At 35.3% G+C, this 22207-nt stretch overlaps 1 protein-coding gene across 1 annotated transcript in view; it reads right to left on the reverse strand.

The window, feature by feature from the left end:
* igsf3 (immunoglobulin superfamily, member 3) overlaps positions 1 to 22207 on the reverse strand; it is a 279332-nt gene that overhangs the window by 53897 nt on the left and 203228 nt on the right. Inside the window, 1 exon segment of the mRNA NM_001159666.1 lies at positions 1349 to 1756. Coding sequence (NP_001153138.1) covers positions 1349 to 1756 — 408 coding nt within the window.

The raw sequence follows: 22207 nt of genomic DNA on the forward strand, positions 1-22207 counted from the left end.
ATGTCTTGATTATTTGCAAACCATTTACAGTTGAAGTCAAAATTATTAAACCCCCTGAATTAATAGCCTCCGTTTATTTTTTTACCAATTTCTATTTAGCGGAGAGCAGATTTTTCTTTTTAACACATTTTTAAGTATAATATTTTTAATAACTCATCTCTAATAACTGTTTTATTTTATCTTTGCCATGATGACAATAAATAATATTTTACCAGATATTTTTCAATATCAATATTTATATATTAAATCTCTATTAAAACCCCAAGCATTCTTAGTGTAAAATAAATAAATAAAAAATGGATGAATGAATGAATTAATGAATAAATGAATGAACGAATGAATGACTATTCTTTACCAACAATAATAAAGTGGAGTTCAAATTAGACACAAATTATGATTCCACTTAAAAAACATGACATAAAATATCTTATATATCCAAATGCAAAAGATTTGTGTGATGGGTTATGGGATGAATATAATTTGCTTAGAACCAAAAATAGAAGCCAATGGAAGTTTCCAGCAGAGCAGACAAACAAACATGCATGCGTGTGTGTGTGAGGTCAGTGAGGTGGCCTTTCTTTAGGGAGCAAGACTATTCAATCCAGGGACTGAAGTCCAGAGGGACTGGATTTAATAAGCTCCAATTTTCAGTCTAATGACCTTCTCTCCCTCCCCTCCCCCATTATTTTCCTCATATTCTTCCAGTCTAATCGCTTTCTTTCGTCCGCATGGAGGATATTAACCACCTCTTTCTCACATACTCCAGGCCATTAGGAGGACTTGCCTCATCTGCGCGCACACACACTCAAACACACACACACACAAAACGCCAATCCGATTGTTAAGTATGAAGTCACAGTTTCTGGGTCCAACCACGCTATCAGATACACAAATGGCTATTTAGTTTGAGGGTTTCTCAATTGATGAGTAGAAGCTTGGATCCAGAAACAATGTTCAATACGTCACTCCTTAACAACAGATATCCTGTCAAATACACATGACAAATGAAGGGGAGAGAGATCGAGTGAGGGTGAAAGTTGTGAAACTAGGCCAGACTACAACATGGTGCATTATCAGTGAAATCTTTATTTGGGAAGTGAAAGCAAAGTGTGAGTTGCCATCTGTGCTTCTTTATACCTCTTGTGCTCATTTTGGAGGCTGGGATTTGACTCCAGCACTCTGCCACTCGCACATTTCCAAGTTACAGATCAAAACGATAAATGGTGTCAGTGAAACCTATCTGTAACTTGGCGGTGTCAGAACAGTCATGGTCGTTTTTTGCCCCCAGTCAAGCAGTCAGGTTGCCTACATGCACCTTTCCTGCGATGGAAGCCATTTTTAGACTTACCAGGCTGAAGTACACTGATGCCCAGAGGGTTGGATGTGCGGTTAGCCACTGTGCTCCAGGTGCCATCGTAATTCCTCCGAAAAAGCAGGGCAGCGCATTGGTACGTCCCGGCCTCTTTGCGTCCAGCCCGGGTAATGCTAAGCCGGAAGTTGGTGTTAGTGGGCGTACGATCCACTGTAGTACGTGTGCCCAGACCCAGCAGCTGATCGCCCCACTGTAGAGTACCATCCCGTGTGAAAGTCACCAAATCTTTAAACTCTCCATCGCCCTCTGCTGGCTGAAATCGCCATGTGACTGCAGCGGGAACGTTGGGATTGTGTCGCGGCTTCACAATACACTGTAGGTCAAACGAGTCACCAAATGTAACACTGGGCGTGCGGGAGGAGGCTGACACGAAGAAGAAAGATTCTGGAAGAAGAACAAAATAAGAATTAATTTAGCATTGCAAATCTATCTAATCTAATCTATCTAATCTAAAAAATATTTGCATTGTAACAATACAATTCAGTCATGTATTCAATCAGAAATAAAGGTCAGAATTATGTAGGCCTGTCACAATAATCAATATATCGACTTATTGCAAAACACATGGACATGACCTCAATCATCTTTAGTGATGCAATATATAAATATAACCCATACAAAACCCATTCTAGAAATACTTTAGCTAATATATTTTCATGTGGGTGTCTGACAACTGAAAATAGATCTGGTACCCAGAAATTGCAGCTCTTTTTACCTTACATTTTGTAAATATTCAAATAAAATTTAATATTATGTGTTCTTTGTGTGCTTGCATTGTGATGATATTGTATTGCCATTCTGGCATTATATAATGAGTGGCATAAAATGGTCTTAAAATGACAATAATATTGATTATCCCAAAATATTTTGGTGAAATATATCTTACAACAAAAAACAGATATCATGATAGGCCTAGAATCATGTCCCTTAAGAACATACCATATAAGTTCTTTCATTTTTTGATAAATTATAAATAAAATACAGAGATATATATCAGCCAATTCGAATGTTATCACTCGATCGAATGGCTGTTATCAGTGGTTATCAGCTGATAGATATGGGCCAGTAGTGGCCTTCTGTACTCAGAAGGCTGTTATCATCCATCCACATGGTTAATCAGCTACAGATTACATACAGCTGTGGCCAGAAGTTAACAATAATTATTTATATTATTCATTAGATTTCACATTATTCATTCATTCATTCATTTTCTTGTCGGCTTAGTCTCTTTATTAATCCGGGGTCGCCACAGTGGAATGAACCGGCAACTTATCCAGCAAGCTTTTACGCAGCGGATGCCCTTCCATCCACAACCCATCTTTGGGAAACATCCACACACACATTCACACACACACTCATACACTACGGACAATTTAGCCTACCCAATTTACCTGTACCGCATGTCTTTGGACTGTGGGGGAAACCGGAGCACCTGGAGGAAACCCACGTGAATGCAGGGAGAACATACTTCACACAGAAACGCCAACTGAGCCGAGGCTCGAACCAGCGACCTTCTTGCTGTGAGGCGAACATGCTACCCACTGCGTTGCCCAATTTCACATTATTTATATATTTCATTAATGTCTACCCCTACCCCAACCTTAAACCCATCTGTCACAGTAATGTAAAAACAGTTCTGGATCTGGCGTCGTCTCTATTAGTATAGCTGATGTGAATGGAAGATAACAGTCTTCTGAGCCTATAGTAGGAGCAGAAAGCCCCTACTGGCCACTCAGCTGATAACCATTGATAATGCCCATTCAACTGATTGATAACATTGGAAGGGCGTGGATATATAGATGGAACAATAGGTGAACAGATAGATGTACAGACAGAAAGATAGACAAAAGTTTTTTTTCCAATACAGTATAACTCTTCATTCCTTTCTGTAAAACTTCTATTTTTGCCTGACAGTGAAAGCGGAGGTCCTGTTAGCTGCTAGCGCTGGCCACCCTTAGCACAAGCCTGTCACATGATGAGAGAACTGTGGGTGACTTAATTGTGAATTCACAGCTGATACTGATGAGACTGTGAATCTGCTAATGGGCATATAGACAACAAGCCCAGTCCCTGGCGAATTGCTACTGGCATCCTTCAGTAGCAATTTACATCTGCACTGCACATACAATCCACCATCACAGAGGAAAATAAACTCATTACAAGGGAATGCCCCAACTGTTTTGTCTTCCCGTTTGAAGGGGGGCGGTCGAAATTTTGCACGAGCCTGGGCTGGAACTCGCAATAATTGTGCCCGTGGAAGGGTAAAACATCATTTGGCCCCTTCTGAGTGTTTGGGCTTGAAACGGATGACAGCAGCTGGAGGCCATACGGAGATGGAGACAGCGAGATCCATTCCCGGCCTACCTGCTGCTGGGCTGTAACAGAGGGTAGGTTGCACAGCACTCGCCAGGCACAAGCTTTGCCCGGATCTCAGTCGTTCCACAGGGCCTGGCAGAGGTGAGGAAGTGAATTTCATTTGCACAGCCTCGGTGTCCTTCAATTATGCAAACTATCTATTAAAGGAAAGGGGCAGTAAAGTAGCATGTCTACATTATCGCACTACTCCGTCTGCATATTAATAAGACTTCCTAAGAGAAATCCTGAGAGTTCATACGCTCACTGGGCTGAGAACAGCTAGCAAAAGCTCAGTTTGGGTGGAAAGCTTAAGAATGGCTTAGCTAATCTACGGTGTGTTATTTTGATAAAAATTTGGACAAGGTGACCTGTAGTACATCAGCTCAATCCTGCTGGCTGCAACATCGGAAAGCAGCCAAAAGCAGATTACACACAAACTCCCTCTCTATGGAGCACATGGAAACTAATCCTGGAAGCAATAAAGTAGGAAAACCACTTTTTGACATTTGATGAGCTGAACTTTCCTCAGATATTGAAAAAAAGTTGATTATCGGTGGTGAATCAATAGCAGCGCTTCCTGCAGGCAAAACTACTGTGCCATGGGAATACAAAATACCCGGTTTTCTTCTGAGCTTGAGATCAAAATGGAATGAGATCAGATAAAAAAGACTGTGTACCACAAAACAATGCCAAGAAATGGCAGTTTCACAGAAATTGCCCCCCGGCACAAAACCATTGAAATGTCAAAATACTTCGAAAAAAAAAAAAAAAAAACTTGGCAATTGCTCTAAACCACTAATTCGAAATGAATTTATAAGGCATTTGAAGCTTCATGAAGCAGTAATTTGAAAGCAGGCATCACTATGAAATTGTCCTCTGTGCAAGAATGAAAAAAGTAGAGATTTAGCAGAAGTCAGTTATTTCTTCTGTTTCTAGAAAAGTATCTACAGCACAGATAAATATGAAGAGAACATTGAAATAGAAAATACTTAATATCTAACTGGATGACAAGTAGATTTTAGGCTAAATGGCAAAAACAAAGAATCTGACACACTATGAAAGAAGAGGACGAGTGAGAACTTTCAACAAGACGTTTAGAAGCAAAACTCACATGTATACGGTTAAGAAGACTGTTTTCAAGATGTTCTATGTTTATCAAATATTGTTTACAGTATACATATACAATACAATTTTCAGTGAGAAATCTACACAATGACAGTTACAGTGTGTCCAACAGCATCCTCGTTAGCTGTATCTTGTTCCTTTATTTAATTGTCTCCGAACCTGATTGGACTGTCTATAGGACAGAATACAACAATGTGGGAGTGTAATCTGTAGTATGATCAAATGGTGTCACCTTTTTAGACTTTTGCTGACAAAAAAAACAAACAAAAAAAAACAAGCAAACAAACATGGTTTTCGCAGTCCCGGGGTCTGTTTATCGTACGTGAATTACTCAATTAGCTGGAATTGGTTATTGAAGATTTGACACGATCCAGAATTGTTTCATTCTTCGAAATGCATCCAAGAGTTGTTGTCATTGCAACAGTTCTGGTAGCTCAAACCTAATGGAGAGCAGGCTTATTTTATATGAACAGGATTATATCATGTCATTTCAACCAAAGGTAATACTGAAAGTATGTACAGAATTCTGACATTTTCTTACAGTATTAAGCTATAGATTTTATACACTTGGGAAAATAGTCAAATAGTTAAAAAAAATTATCTATAGATTTATAATTTATAATGATTAGCAATAATTAATAATATGTATGTTTATTTACACATAAGTTTTAAAAATAAAAATAAATAAGTAAAACGTATGCAATCTGCACTCAAAAATAAAAGTACAAAATGGGGTGTTTCTCCTCAAGGGGATCAAAGAGAGCATTTATTAATATTTACTTTATAGATTCAAAAAGATACTATTTTAAGGTACCGACCCAGCTCTACAATTTGTGTATGATAATAGACATGCACAATATTCTACTGCTTTTTGGAGGTTTGTTTTGTAAAGGAATAATAATGTATGTAGTCTTTCATATTGATTTAATGCTTTGCAGAAGTTGCAGACACCATTACCAATATCAAAATTGCTTTTTCAATGCAAAATTCATTTAAATTTGCAGATTAGGAATTTTAAATAGCTTAGCAAGGCTATTAAAATAAAGAAAATCCACTCTAAAATGTAAAACTAAATAAATTGCCAAATATTCTTAACACATGAAAATGTAAAGCCTGCAGTTCACAACAAATGTGGAAAGTTATTGGGTATCATATTTATTGAAGAGTTTACTACCAGTTTTATGGATTTTTGCTCACATGAATAATTGAATAATAATCAGATAATGTCATTACACTACTGTGCTGTCAGCCAATCCTTGCATTGTTGATCATGATTTGGAGGATTGACAGATCTGTCCTTCACAACACACGCAGCGATCTCAGAATAGTTCATCCAGACATTTTAACATGATTTGCGAACTTGTTTGAAGAATCAAATTAGCCAGAGATCAGTTTTCAAGACTGAAGAATCCAAGATCTGTCAAATCATCTTAGATCATTTAAGCCAGGTACGGAGAACCGACCCCATGTAACAAAAATAAACAGTAACCAATGTCATTCACATATATTTCCAAGATTGCAATGCGTGATGAATTTGGTGACATTGCATGACTAGTGTGATCCAATTCAGACAACTGAACTCACAAACTTGAAACCATCTACCTTACAATTTACAAAAAGTTTTATTGAAGTCTTTATTTATATAACTAATAAATGGTAATACAAGTTAATTTCTTCATATCTTCAGATGCTTAGTGTCATTAATGCTACTATACTGTATCTCCACTGATAATCAGATAGAGAGTTTTGTGATTTCTGGCAACAAAAAAAGGACACTTAGTTATATCAAACTATGCAAAAAGCTTATTAGCTTAGAAGAAATGTCACATTTAGTTGAGTTTGCTATTTAATGGACTGAAATAACTCCAGATGAAGCTTCTTTTCTCTGTCATCCATGGATGTATGGATGGATGGATGGATGGATAAATGGATGGATGGATGGATGGATGGATGCATAGATTAGACCATAGATGCACAAAGTAAGGGCCGCGGGCCAAAGTTGGCCCATTGTAACCTTTGATTTGGCCCACCATCCCAACTGAGAGATAATAATGGAGGAGATTGGGGTGAATGTTTTTCAGATTTTTTAAAATACTAATACAGTCCATTGATGGATAGAGGACTACGCAGAAGCAAATCAAGGCAAAAACTAGTGTAACTCTTACAAATGAGATATTGTATTTACTGTCATTAATTAAGTTCATTATAAAATATAAAATAAAATACTGTATTAGTTAATGTAATGTAATGTAATCATTGTGATGGTTAGGTTTAGGTGTGGAGTAGGTGTAGTTAAATTCTGCCTCTACTACAAGTTATGCCCCTTCATATTATGCCACTGTCTTGCAGTCCGCAGACAGACCCTACTCGGAAATACAGCACTAATTCAAACTTATTTAAAAATAAAAACTACGAAAATTCCATTGTTTTCAATAGGGGAAATGTGTGTTAATTACTGCATAAATATACATTTTTACCACAATCCCCCCAAACAAAATGCAAAATAATAAAAATATTACAGTGTTTCCTCTAGGATTTTTTCCAGCTGTGGCGGCAGGCCTTTTACACAAATCTATCAACAACCTTTGGCGTTATTTCAATGACAAATGTCGTAAGCGCAGTATTAGAAGTCGAGATCGCATTTATGTAATAGCCTACAGCATGGGGATCTCTTTGCTTGCATGCCGATTTCCTCTGCTCGTGCACATCCCCTTCTTCTTGCACACCCCCTCAAATATAAGCAAAAGCAAGCAGATCTTCTTGTGTGCTCTCAAATAAACGCTGCTGAAGTGTGATTTAGTGCGTTTATGTCTCTAGCATATATTAGATTTGCTAGGAATATTTATGAATGTCTCTAATAGACCTACAGAGCAATATTAATGTGTCCTGAAGTAAAGTGAAACGGCTATACGTCATGTTTGCTGGCCTTACATTACTACGGTTACAAAATAGTTTGCACTGTTATAATTCACTAACCTTTTAGTAAGTTTTGGTGCGAGTATCACCTGCTATTAAAACAATAAAATGTTTTGAACATTGTGCTGTGGCGGGATGAATTTTGCCGTGGCGTCCCGACATGGAAGAATGAATGTAGCAGAAACCATGTATTATATAAATATGATTGCTAAATCATTTTAGCTAAATATACAGTAATAAGCTAAAAAAAAAAACTGTGGGTACTTTAGTTGTTCATCCCTTTTTAACTGGCTACGCCCACAAATTTAACTCCTAAATAAGGGACACTAGAGGGTTAAAGCTGTACTATAGATGATGATTTATTTCAGCTTATCCAAGCAAGTGGACATTTTTCTTTGAAATTAAAGTTATGTTTTAGAGCACTAATATTCTATATTAAATGTTTTTAAAAAATCTAATAATATACAAAATCTAATAATATACTTAAAATCAATGTTCAAATGATTAACCTAAATTCTGCAACCTATTTATCATTACCGCAACCAATGTTCCTTAAGTGATATTTTATTAATATTGTTTAATCGTTTGCTTTTCAATGCATGTGCATAATCTACAAATTATGTCCTTTCAGGTTAGCCACATTATTTTGAAAACACATCAGGTTTTATCAAAATACATTAAAAAAAGTGTTATCAATTGTGTACGGTGTTTCGGTAATTAAAAAAAAAAACAATAAAAATAAAAAACCCTGTTAATTTAAAAATAAATGTAATTGCAGAATCTCAAATAACTCCACATCACTGTTAATAATCCCTTTTTAATGTTGACAAATGCTCCAGACTTTGTTTCAATTATCTGCTAAACCAAAATTTAATTTAAACATTTTTTAAAAATTCATGTTTGAAAATTTTTAAGCTACGTTTTAGTGAGAATCACCCATATATATATATATATATATATATATATATATATATATATATATATATAGTTGAAGTCCGAATTATTAGCCCCCCTAACTTATTAGCGCCCCTGTTTATTTTTTTCCCTAATTTCTGTTTAATGGAGGGAAGATTGTTTCAGCACATTTCTAAGCATAATAGTTTTAGATACCTATTTCTAGTAACTGATTTATTTCATCTTTGTCATGATGACAGTACATAATATATATATTTTTAATATACACTTCTGTACAGCTTAAAGTAACATTTAAAGGCTTAACTAGGTTAATAAAGTAAACTAGGTAGGTTAGGGTAATTAGTCAAGTTATTGTATAACAATGGTTTATTCTGTAGACTATCGAAAAAAAATAGCTTAAAGGGGCTAATAATTTTGTCACATTTTTTTTTAAAATTAAAAACTGCTTTTATTCTAGCCGAAATAAAACAAATAAGACATTCTCCAGAAGAAAATATATTATCAGACATACTGTGAAAATTTCCTTGCTCTGTTAAACAAAAGAAAAAAATCAAAAGGGGGCTAATAATTCTGACTTCAACTGTATATATATATATATATATATATATATATATATATATATATATATATATATATATATATATATATATATATATATATATATATATATATATATATATATATATATATATATCCATTTTAAATAATAAAGCATAGTTCACCCAAAAATGAAAATTCTGCCATCATCTACTCACTCTATTTGTTGCATTTGTAATTACCACAAAATACCAGTATTTTTTTGGTTTAAAAACAATATATTACTTACAATAAATTACTATAGTATTTAATGTGGAAAAACATTAAAAGTTAGTAGAGAATTAAGCAAATAAATACTATTCAATTGCTGGAGTAAAATAATAATAGTGTTATACATTTATTAAATGTAAGAAAATTTTATAAGATTTAAAGATGCATTATAGCCTCTACATATTTACTTGCTATTATTTCCTTCATTATAATGAATCCTTTATATCATAGGTCTCAAACTCAACTGCCAGAGGGCCGCAGCTCTGCACAGTTTTGTACCCTAATAAAACACAGCTGATCCAACTAATCAGGGTGTTCAAGACTACTAGTAACTATTAAGCAGGTGTGAGTTGGAGGTGATTGGAGCTAAACTATGCAGAGCCGCCACCCTCCAGGAATTGAGTTTGAGACCAGTGACTAATATAAATTAACCCTCTCCAATTTAGATTGTTTATATATCTCTGAAAAAATGTTTTAGCAAAGCCAGCAAACGAGTATCTGCTTTATTAATCTGACTGATCTGACTGATCATCTACTTATGATGACTGATAGAAAACTGTTCAGTCTATAAAGGTAATTAGTGAATTAAATACCTCATTACTTCAACTTAAATGGAGTAAGTTCACAGTACTCATATAGATTAGTCTTTTTAACTCAAATGGTTTGTAGCAATCCACTTTCTCAAATAGTTTGAGTTGCCTTAACTTATTGGGTTGTACAGTACTCAATAGGTCTGAGTTCTCTTTATTTATTGTTTTACTGTGCTCAAATTGCTTCATTTACTCATATGGATTAAGTTCACAGTACTCACTAGGATTTGTTTCCGAACTTAAATGGTTTGTTGCAATCAGTTTTCTAAAAAGGTTTGAGTTACCTTAACTTTTTGGGTTTTACAGTGCTCCTGTGTGCTGGATCGTGTGTGTTGAAACATGTGTTGGTCTGCACCTGCATGTTATTGAGTTAAACAGAGAAAAAAATGGAAAAAGTATATTCTGAACAACAAAAGATGAGCTTGAGCATTTGTAAACCGTAGATGTTCAAAGAAATATATAGCATATTCACAAGAAGTGATAAGAAAGAAAAACAAAGAGAGGAAAGCAGACAGAGAGTGATCGCTGATTTTTAAGGCTCATCTTTTATCTCTTGATGAATTCCATTGCTTTGCTCTCTTGTAAACAGATGATTAGAATGGGCTTTCTGTCTATCCTGTGTTTGACTGCAGACGGCAGGGAGTCATGATCAATGGCATCTTCTCCAGAGTGCAGGGCTGTCGGACGCATGCTGAGACAGAGGCTGATTCCTTAAAGACGCACCAAGGCTTTCACATGCACAACCTTTCTCACATTCCGACATTTCTCCTACAGTGTAAGGTTTTCGATATCTAATCAATGATCACAGGAGCAATGACGGCACCTGGAGAAGTGTGTGGAAGAGCAGCATGGGCTGATGTTTGAGATCTGCGAGCCCAGGCAGAGCCAGACAGCGAGAGCTGGAGTGTGTTTGATTATTCCAGACACACAGACGCGCTCAAAGAAACATGTGGCGTGCATACACCCTCGCGCTCTCTGGGAATAGAGATCTCAAATCTCTCAGACTGGCACAAGGGCAGAGCTTCTGTTGGCCTCTGGATGTCTTTTCATGTCAAGAATCAGTCCTCTTTGACCGCCTGCTTCTTTGGTCACTGTGGTTTCTTCTATTTTCATTTTGTACTTTTTGTTTTGTTTATCCAATGTATATTCTAGATAATGCTGGCAGCTAGCTCTCTGCAACTCTCACATGGTCGTCCACTGAAGCTAAGCAGGGCTGCGCCTGGTCAGTACCTATATAGGAGACCACATGGGAAAGACAGGTTGCTGCTGGAAGTGGTGAAGAGACCAGCAGGGGGCACTCATCCTGCGGTCTGTGTGGGTCCTAACGCCCCAGTATATTGATGGGGACTTTATACAGCTCAGTAAGCGCCATCTGGATGGGACGTTAAACCGAAGTCCAGACTCTCTGTAGTCATTAAAAATCACAGGAACAAGAGTAGTTTAACCCCAACATTCTGGCCAAATTTGCACACTGGCCTCTGTCCATCTCGGTCTCCTAACCATCCCCATATCATAAATGGCTTGATCACTCTGTCTCCTCTCCACCAGTCAGCTGGTGTGTGGTGTGTGGTTTGGTGCAATATGGCTGCCATCGAGTCATCCAGGTGGATGCTGCACACTGGTAAATACAGTATGCGTAAATGGTTTTGAGTGTGCAGAAAAGCGCTATATAGATGTAAGGAATTATTATTATTATTAGATATTTCTCTTCAAGTGAGTAATTGTACTCCTTGTGCTAAAATTAGGATTCAAAACAAGGTAGCAAAACTTTTTGAAACTATAGGACAACAACGAGGCCTCTTTGAAGTTATCTAGAGGTTATGCAACAAAGCAGTTTGATTGGATCTGTGTGTTATGATCTCCAGCTATCTAGCCGCTGCAGATCACTGATAAACACACAGATCACAAAAAAACTACAAATCTGCCAGTATATGGACTCAAAAAACGATTACATGGATTATATACACAGCACACACAAACACTTCTTGGCTGAGTCTTATTATACTGTTTGTGAACATTACGCTGCATTTCCTTGCTTTGCCTTTCTGTGTTAGACCTTTGTTTGCTTTGTTGTTTTGTTTGTTTACGTTGCCTGCTGCCTGCCTGTACTGACAATTCGCCTCTGCTTTTGACCACGTCTCTGGATTCCCTGTATACAGTGCATCATTTTGCTCCTGTGTTGACTGTTGTGTGCCTGACTATTTTCGGTATAATAAACCCTGCATTTGGATCCGCACTTCCTTGTCAGTGTCCACTTCGTTATGTACGTAAAATAAACAAAAAAAACTTTTTTTAGAGTGGGTCTGTCTATCAATCGGTAATGTGTCTAAAACTATTTGTGAGTTAAAATGTGTTTGCTCTTGAAATTGGCCATTTAACTGATGTACTCTGAGAAAAACCTTGGAAAGGTTCTAGAAGTAAGTCGAGCGACATACATGTACATTTACAACATTCAGGAGACCTTTTGTATTATTTAATTAGTTTTAGGAGAGTGTACTTTTTGTTGTATGTTTTGTTTTTCAGTTAGAGTAGTTTAGTTAAGATGTTTGGTACATTTAAGATGTTTCTTTTCATGCTTTTATTTTGATAATCTTTTGGTTTGTTTAATACAGTTAGTAAGATTTATTCTTTTCACTGAGCACATTTTCACTGGATTTGGGCAATAAATAATGTCAATTGCTGTCATCTTCTGATTTCACAAAATTGTTATACGTTACATAAACAAATATCCTTGCATAAAAAATAACATAGGAGGGATGTAACAGAATGGAAAGCTACTGTAAACAAAATACATTCATTCATTTTCAGAATGGAAAGCTAAACAAAATTACATTCATTCAAAATACATTCATCAATGTTTAAAATGAAACATTCATTCATTTTAAAGCTTAGTCCCTTTATTAATCTGGGGTCGCTACAGCGGAATGAACCGCCAACTTATCCAGCACGTTTTTACGCAGCAGATGCCCTTCCAGCCGCAACCCATCTCTGTGAAACATCCACAAACACATTCACACACACTCATACACTACGGACAATTTAGCCTCCCCAATTCACCTGTACCGCATGTCTTTGGACTGTGGGGGAAACCAGAGTACCCGGAGGAAACCCACGCGAACGCACGGAGAACATGCAAACTCCACACAGAAACGCCAACTGAGCCGAGGATCGAACCAGCGACCCTGCGACCTTCTTGCTGTGAGGCAACAGCACTACTTACTGCGCCACTGCTTCGCCCCTAAACAAAATACAGAATTAATTTTTACATTGAAATAGTTAGGAACATTATAAATCTATTTACTGTCATTTTTGATGAATGAACCCTTACTAAATAACATATTTAAAGGGGTGGTCCACTATAGTATCATATTTTAAACTGTAGTTGATGTATAATGTAGCTGTATGAACATAAACAACATTTCTGAATATGAGACACTCAAAGTTCAATACAAAGGGAGACATTGGCCTTTACAGAGTTAGCTTAACAAAGCCTAAAGAGAACAAAGGTTGGGGACTACAAAAAAATACATCCGGGTAAATGAGATCATAAACCCTTTAAAGTTAAGCACATTCAGCAGAGAAAGCTAAATGTTGTCTAAACACTGCTATTTTCACAGAGCTTGTTCTCTTTCTGTATTTGGGTTTCCAATGGACACAACACAAAGAGAGGAGTGCTTAGGAGTACTTTAATTTTAACTATGTTCCAGAAAATTATTAAAATGATATAGCTAGCATTTGACAAAGAAGAGCTTCCAGAATCTCTCCCAGTTCAGTGCTATATTCAGCTAAAAACTCTTTAAAGTTACACTGACTGACAGTATTTACACAACGGCAAAGTGCATGCTAGTAGAGGCGTGGCACGTCCAGATGACGTGGAGCTGATCCACGAATCGCAGCACTACCCCTTTAATAAAAGTAAATAAATACTAAAAGCTGCATTTACACTAGAATTTGAGCACACAAAATTTCTACAAACACTGTAACGGTTTTAAAATGACAATTTTAATAAGTAAATATACAGCTGAAGTCAGAAACATTAGCCCTCCTGTTAAATTTGAATTCTTTTATACTTTTTTCCCAAGTTATCTTTAATGGAGAGGATTTTTCAACATGTTTTCAAACATAATAGTTTTCATTCATTTATTCATTTTTTTTTTTTTTTGGCTAAGTGCCGTTATTAATCGCCAATGGAATGAACCGCCAATGTTTTCAGCACATGTATTACACAGCAGATGCCCTTCGAGTTCAACCCAACACTGTGAAACACTCATACACACTCATTCAAACACATACACTATGGACAATTTAGTTCATTCAATTCACCTATAGCACATTGGATTGTGGGGGAAACCAGAGCACCTGGAGCTGTGAAAATGTCCTTGCTCCATTAAAATATCAATTCGAAAAACAATAACAAAAAAACAATATATTTCACAAGAGGGCTAATCATTTTGCCATCACCTAGAGACAAGTTGGCAAAACTCCCTCTATATGTATTGTCTTTTGTTTTTATAATTCTTATTTAAATAACCAACTATTTGTGAACTAAAGGCAAAGCAAGTTTAATTATATAGCACATTTCATACACAGTGGCAATTCAAAGTGCTTTACATAAACAGGAATAAAGCAAGCAAGTATAAGAAAAATAAAAACAAATATTAAAAATGATAAAAAAAAACATAAAAACAGATCAAATGTGTTATAAAAGAATGAAAGAGAAGAGAAAAACATAATAGTGCAATTCAGTAAAGGCATAGGTAAACAGATGTGTTTTCAGTCTTGATTTAAAGGTGCCTAATTTTGGAGCACATCTGATCATTTCTGGAAGCTGATTCCAGCAGCGAGGGGCAAATATAAAAACAGGTTACGCACAAATATCTCACCTAATTATTTCACAAAAAACAATCATCCACATTAAATCTAAAAATGCAGATTTGTCTGCCACTCAGTAAAGCTGGGAGCTCTAACTGCTTTCTCAGCCATCAAAAACAGCAAACAGTGTGAGAATGCGCGTCTGGGCTTCACCTCTGTCACGGTCTTGTGTGTAACCCATCCAAACGTTTCCAGCGCTACAGGGTGGCCTGAAGCCAGTCAGCCAGACACTAATGAGTACGTTAAGACTCTCTCAGCAGAATAACGGCACAAAACCGGGCCCAGCTTCACTCCCGGCCCTGAGCCTTCATCCACACAGTCAACACTGCTATTTTTACTGCGCTCCACCAACACACCTGTCACAGGGCAAGAGCACAGGGCACACAAACGCTCTTTGCCCACATGGACGTGTGTGTAAGAGTGGCTATCACATGATTATCTGCGCTTCAACCCAGCTAAAGTGAGCCCTGCTATAGACCTGGAGAAGACAGTACTTACAGTATGAGACAAAGACATGAAGAGCTGCCAGTCTTTCGCTTTCAAATCAAAAGAAGAGCTGATGAAACACTTCAACCAAGCTGATTCTGACAGCAGAGGAAGAACAAATGATCAATGTCATCCGAGAGAAAGAGAAGGGATATAAATAATTAAGAGGCATAAAAAAATAAAATAAAAAAGCTCAGTCTTTGTCATCTCGCCAAAGCTTCAAGTGTGCAGGTTGGGAACACTAGAAGTTAGTTAATTTTACAAACTTAAAGCCAGTCTTTTGACATAAGAAAACATATAAACAAACTTTTGTTTTAGATTACAGATAAATAAGAAAAAATAAAATAAAATAAAATAAAATAAAAAAGCTACCATAGAAAAAAAAAAAAATAGCCAGATTCCTCTTTATTGCTTTAACTTTCTATCTCATAAAAAGCAAATAATTTATTTAATTAAGAAATCACCATGACATGATATTTTATATACTAAAATGTTAATATTTCATGAATTTATATTTATAAACATCTTTATTTATATCTAAATATAACGTAGCATTTTAAAGTAAAAACAAATAAATATATTAACAAAAACAAACAACAATAAACAAACAAACAAACAAAAATAAATTAATAAATAAGTTAAGATATAGGAAGTTATTTGTTTTATTACTTTGCATCAATATTAAGGTAAAACAGTTTTTAACTCATAAAAAGTAAATATTTTATTTAACATAAAAAAATCCACGGCATGATATTTTAGTAATTTCTATTATTAAACCTTGTTAGTTTTATATATATTAATATATATTATTATATACTGCTGGTCAAAAGTTTGCAGTTTTTTCATGCTTTACTTTTTGAGGAGAATTATTCTGTTTATCAAGGCGGCATTTATCAAATGCAAAAAACAATTGTTAAGTTGTTAAATATTTATTAAAATGTTAAATAATTGCTTTATTATTGTGTTTATTTTTGTTTGAAAGTAGTACTCCAGTCATTATTGATATTATTATTTTATTATTATTATTATTATTATTATTATTATTATTATTATTATTATTATTATTATTATTAATAATAATAATAATAAAGTGATTTCTGAAGGATCATGTGACTCTGAAGACTGGATTAATGAAGCTGAATATTCATCTCTAAAATCACTGAAATAAAATGTTAAATTAATTCATAAACTACTTTTGAACAGTTATTTTATAGTGCACTAACATTTCACAATATTACCATTTTTACTGTATTTTTAATTAAATAAACGCAGCCTTGGTTGGCAGGAGAAGCTTATTTTAAAATATTTAAAAATCCTACCGACCACAAACTTTTGCCCGGTTGTAGTGTTGTTGCAATATTATTAATTCACTTTACGATACTCTACTAGCTGAAGTATCGTGATACCAAGTAGTATTGCGATCCAGCAATTTATAACTCAAATCTATGAAATAAAGAAAATTGTCATGAATACTATATTTTATGTTATAATAGGCCTAATTGAAATGCATTCATTAATTCTCTTATATTAAAAAAAGCTTTTGCACATCACTTCGCCTAAAATGCATTAGTTTGTTTTGTTTATTATATATAGCTGAGCAACAAAAAATACATTAAAATAAAGATGCAAATTATATCAAACCAAAAAGAGCAAATTAGACTCATCCGTGAAGTTGGCACCCCATAAAAACAAATAATCCCCAAAACTATGCCATTCGTTTGTGCTACGTTTGTGCTGATTTGTGCCGCAAAAACGAACGTTTGTGCTGGTTTGGGGTCTGAGATATTAAGCATTATTTTTTAGACCATGTGACGTCACTTTCCACCCCATGTTGCGCAAATGACTTCAAAACAGCACAGGTCGTTTGTGCTCAATTTGTGCTGATTTGTGCCGTTAAAAAGAACACGGTATCTGTTTTCCTCTTTTAGATATAAGCAAAATATTTCGGGAGCCGTGACGTCACTCTCCACCCCATTTTCTCTAAATCGCACAAAACTGGTGTCTTTTGTTAGTGCTGGAATTGTGCTGGTTTGTGCCGTTAAAATAAACACTGTATCTATTTTCGTTGTTTAGATATAATCTAAATATTTCGGGAGCCGTGACGTCATTTTCCACCCCAGGTTGTCTAAATCACACCAAACGGGTCTCATTTGTTTGTGCTCGATTTGTGTTGGTTTGAGCCATTAAAATAAACACTTTATCTATTTTTACTGTTTAGATATTGCCTTATCAAAATATTTCGGGAGCCGTGACGTCACTCTCCACCCCAGGTTGTCTAAATCGCACAAAACAGGTGTCATCCATTAGTGCCGCAACGTCACTCAGCTCCCCATTATTTCCTCTAAAATGCACAAAACAGGTGACTTTCTTTAGTGCTGGATTTGTGCTGGTTTATGCCATTAAAATAAACACTTTATCTGTTTGTAATATTTAGATATTAGCCTCTTTCACACAGTGATACCGGTAAATATCTGGAAAATTTCCGGAACGACTTTACCGGTATATACAAAAAAGCGCTGTTCACACAGGCGAGGACGCTACAGAATTTTTCCGGAAAAGAGCATTCACACATCCATTCCAAAATACCGGTAAATTCTGACATCATTCACCACAAATGAGCTTTAAACGGCTGCGCTTGTATTTGTAAACATTTGACTAAATTACAAACTCTGTGGATGATCAATATTGTGAACAACTTATGCAGGATCACTTTCGCATGTCGAGATGTTCATAATATGTGCGTGTGCTGGTGCTCACAGGCTGTTTCACAGGCACACGCAAAGCTTAAAGGTAAACAAACAACGGCTTATCATAAGCATCAATGATTATTTACACAGTTGGCATTAAGAAGAACATATAAACGTGATCTGACTAACTTCTAGCAGCTAAATGTGTCTGGAAAAATATTCAAAGGCTTTTATTCTCACAAACCGCGCGGACCTAAATGCGTCTGACAGTTGTGATTGGTTAAAGCAGACGTCTCACGTCAGCACGTTCTAGACGTGCACTCGCTTATTCCGGAAATCTTCCTTCTGCGTTCACACAGCGCAGCATTCCGGCAAATTGCCGGTAATGTTACAACTTCTCTTTCTGGAAAATAGCCAGAACGAATTTACCGGTATTTTCAAAAAGGACCTGTTCACACATACAACCTTTCCGGAAAATTGCCGGCAATTTTCCGGAAAGGTCTGTATGTGTGAAAGGGGCTATTGCCTAATCAAAACACTTTGGGAGCCGCGACGTCACTCTATATCGCACAAAACAGGTGTCATTTAATTGTGCTGGTTGTGCTGTTAATAAACACTTTATCTGTTTTCCTTGTTTGGATATAACCAAAATATTTGAATATCTAATCAATAAACATAGATAAAGTGTTTATTGTTATGGCACAAACCAGCACACATCCAGTACTAACATATGACACTTGTTTTGTGCAATTTAGAGCAAATAATGGGGCGCTGAGTGACATCAGGCTCCCGAAATATTTTGATAAGGCAATATCTAAACAATAAAAATAGATAAAGTGTTTATTTTAACGGCACAAACCAGCACAAATCGAGCACAAACAAATTAGACCAGTTTGGTGTGATTTAGACAACCTGGGGTGGAGAATGACGTCACGGCTCCCGAAATATTTTGTTTATATCTAAAAGAGGAAAACAGATACCGTGTTCTTTTTAACGGCACAAATCAGCACAAATTGAGCACAAACGACCTGTGCTGTTTTGAAGTCATTTGCGCAACATGGGGTGGAAAGTGACGTCACACGGTCAAAAAAATAATGCTTAATATCTCAGACCCCAAACCAGCACAAACGTTCGTTTTTGCGGCACAAATCAGCACAAACGTAGCACAAACGAATGGCATATTTTTGGGGATTATTTGTTTTTATGGGGTGCCAACTTCACGGAGGTAATTAGGCAATATGAAATGGTCAAAAATTGTTTCAATGTTTCCTGTTGTTTTTTTGTGTTTTCATCTATTGTTTTTATTTTTATTTCTTTTGTCATATCAGGTAAGAATCCAAAGTAATTCACAATCTCAATTTGTGAGCCGTTCCTTTAAGAAGATTGTTGCGGTTATTGTGGCTACTAAATCATGTTGACAGGAACAGAAATGAACTGATTCAGATGTGCAATCGACCTGAAGCACCAGAAAACGTGCAATACGTTACCATAAAAGCTGTGATTTCTACACAGTTTTGCAACCCTAAAGGGCTCCACAGACTGTTTAAATTAAATGGTGTATTGTTGCTCAAGCGTGTGAGCATTTTAGTGACATTTCCACATGCAACATTATCTATTGTAGATAGAACATTAATGATGATACTACCATTTACAAACTACAGTAGCACCATCAGTATTTTGGAGCCATAGTATCATGATAATACCATAGCACCGTTAAACCATGCAACCCTAACCGGTAGTATATAAAGTGTGTTCATTTTAAAATTTATAGTAAAAAAAAAATAACAAATGAATGAAGCTTGAATAGTAAAGAAAAATATATAATGCTAAATATATAAATAACTTTAAAATATATAGGCACATTTGCTTGCTTTGATGTTGAGGCAGAAACAGGCTTAACAATACAGATTGTACATATTAACATATTTAATATTGAGAATTTTATGACATAAGTATGATGATATATCATTAATTTCCTCTAAATAAACCTCTTCAATTAATTCATATTTTTGGAAAATCTTTACAATGTTTAACCACAGTTCAACAAAAATTACAAAATTATTTTACAATTAAATTATATTTAATATACATATAAATATTTCCTTTCCCTAAATACAATTACAAAGTTATATTTTTCAAACATTCCACCCATACTGTTTATTCATTTTCTGACTCCAACTATTATACCCTACAAGCCAGTTGCTAAAATAGAAATCGAAAAATAAAATCTATGAATGAATGACTTTGTCAGACTATGTTAGAACAAGAGGAATAATTCAAAGTACCAAAAAAAGGAGACATATTGTACGCTATTAAGAATCAATCACATATCTTGTCTAAAAACCACTCACTGTCACGCAGCACATGCTTATCAGGCACAGTGTGTTTATTTAGAGCATCTGCCAGCATGATTTCCAGTTATGTTTTCTTTCTGTGTGTGTATGTATGTGTGTGTACGTATGTGTGTGTGTGTTATCATTACACACACAGTTAAAGAGCAGACTGTGGAGTCATGGCTATTGATTGTGATGGAATGCTGACAGCAGTAGTCTTCCACTGAGCTACATGTACACGAGGCTACAGTACAGTACTGTATATAATCATGAGTGAGCTATTGACTTCATATAGAGCTTTACATGCCACTTCAGCACTCACTTCACTTCACTCCAGTCAATTCATGTTCCTGCCATTGTTGAATCTCAAGTGTGAGTTTGTGTCTGTGTGTGTCTGAGGCATTTATGATGTCATAAATATAATGTGATGCTGACACTAAAAATACAGTAGCCTACACTGCGTGAGTACAAATACACTATATATGCATATAAAGTGGCAGAATTTCTGAATGAACAGGAAATGTTTATCCCCCTGGCATTGAACATCAGGAGGGAATGTTTTATGTATTTACTTATGAGAGAATATTTTAATTAATATCCACATGTGTATATACAGTTGAGGTCAGAGATATTAGCCCTCATTTGAATTTTTTATTCTTTTTTAAATATTTCCCAAACGATGTTTAAGCGAGCAAGGAAATTTTCACAGTATGTGTGATAATATTTTTTCTTCTGGAGAAAGTCTTATTTGTTTTATTTCGGCTAGAATAAAAGCCGTTTTTAATTTTCTAAACAACATTTTAAGGTCAATATTATGTTTTTTCAATAGTCTTCTCTCCGTTAAACAGAAATTGGGAAAAAATAAATAAATAAAAAGGGGGCTTTTCAGGTTTTATTCTTTTTTTCAAAATAAAATAAAATAAAATAAAATAAAATAAAATAAAATAAAATAAAATAAAATAAAATAAAATCTGTTTGCTTTCATGTCCACTTCAAGCATTAAAAGGAAAATCTTCTGCAAAAAAAGGAGAGCGGACATGAACGAATAAAAGGACAGAGTAAGGAGGGGTTTGAGGGATGCTGGGAAACCATTTTTGAATCAAAGTGGAGAACAAAAACCAGGAAAAAAATCTATCGAAAGTGCTAAGTGGAAGAACAGTATATATGATCTCTCTCTCTCTCTCTCTCTCTCTCTCTCTCTCTCTCTCTCTCTCTCTCACTCTTTCTTTCTCTCTCTTTATCTGAATGCACTGAGGAGCAATAAACAGCACAAAAAGTAAACCACATACCATGTATAATAAAGCAGTGTCAATGCATATTTTCCACAAGTCCTTTGTAAACTACTGTATGGAGTTTATTTGTTTATGTATTTAATTATATCATGAGATGGCATGCACGAGAACAGTTTGAAGTAGCATATACGCAGCTGCCCTGCACTAGCTTTTCTAAATAAATGACAATAATTGGCTACTGTATGATGTAAATGCTGTAAATGCATTGAATGCATTTATTGTTACATTTATTTATTTATTTATTTTAATAATTGATTGTTATTGCCTGTACTGTAAAAAGATATATGTAATGTACATTTTTCAAACTATATTTTCTGTTTTACATAATAATAATAATAATAATAATAAACTTGAGAGAAATGCTTAATATTAACCTGAAGTTTCTGTTCCAGTATTAAAACTAAGATAAAGGAATCAGATCTTTAGTGGTTTAAAGTGATATGATGAATTGGAGTTA

This window comes from Danio rerio, chromosome 9 (genome assembly GCF_052040795.2).
Source record: "Danio rerio strain M-AB ecotype USA chromosome 9, GRCz13ab, whole genome shotgun sequence".
Classification (NCBI taxonomy): domain Eukaryota; kingdom Metazoa; phylum Chordata; class Actinopteri; order Cypriniformes; family Danionidae; genus Danio; species Danio rerio.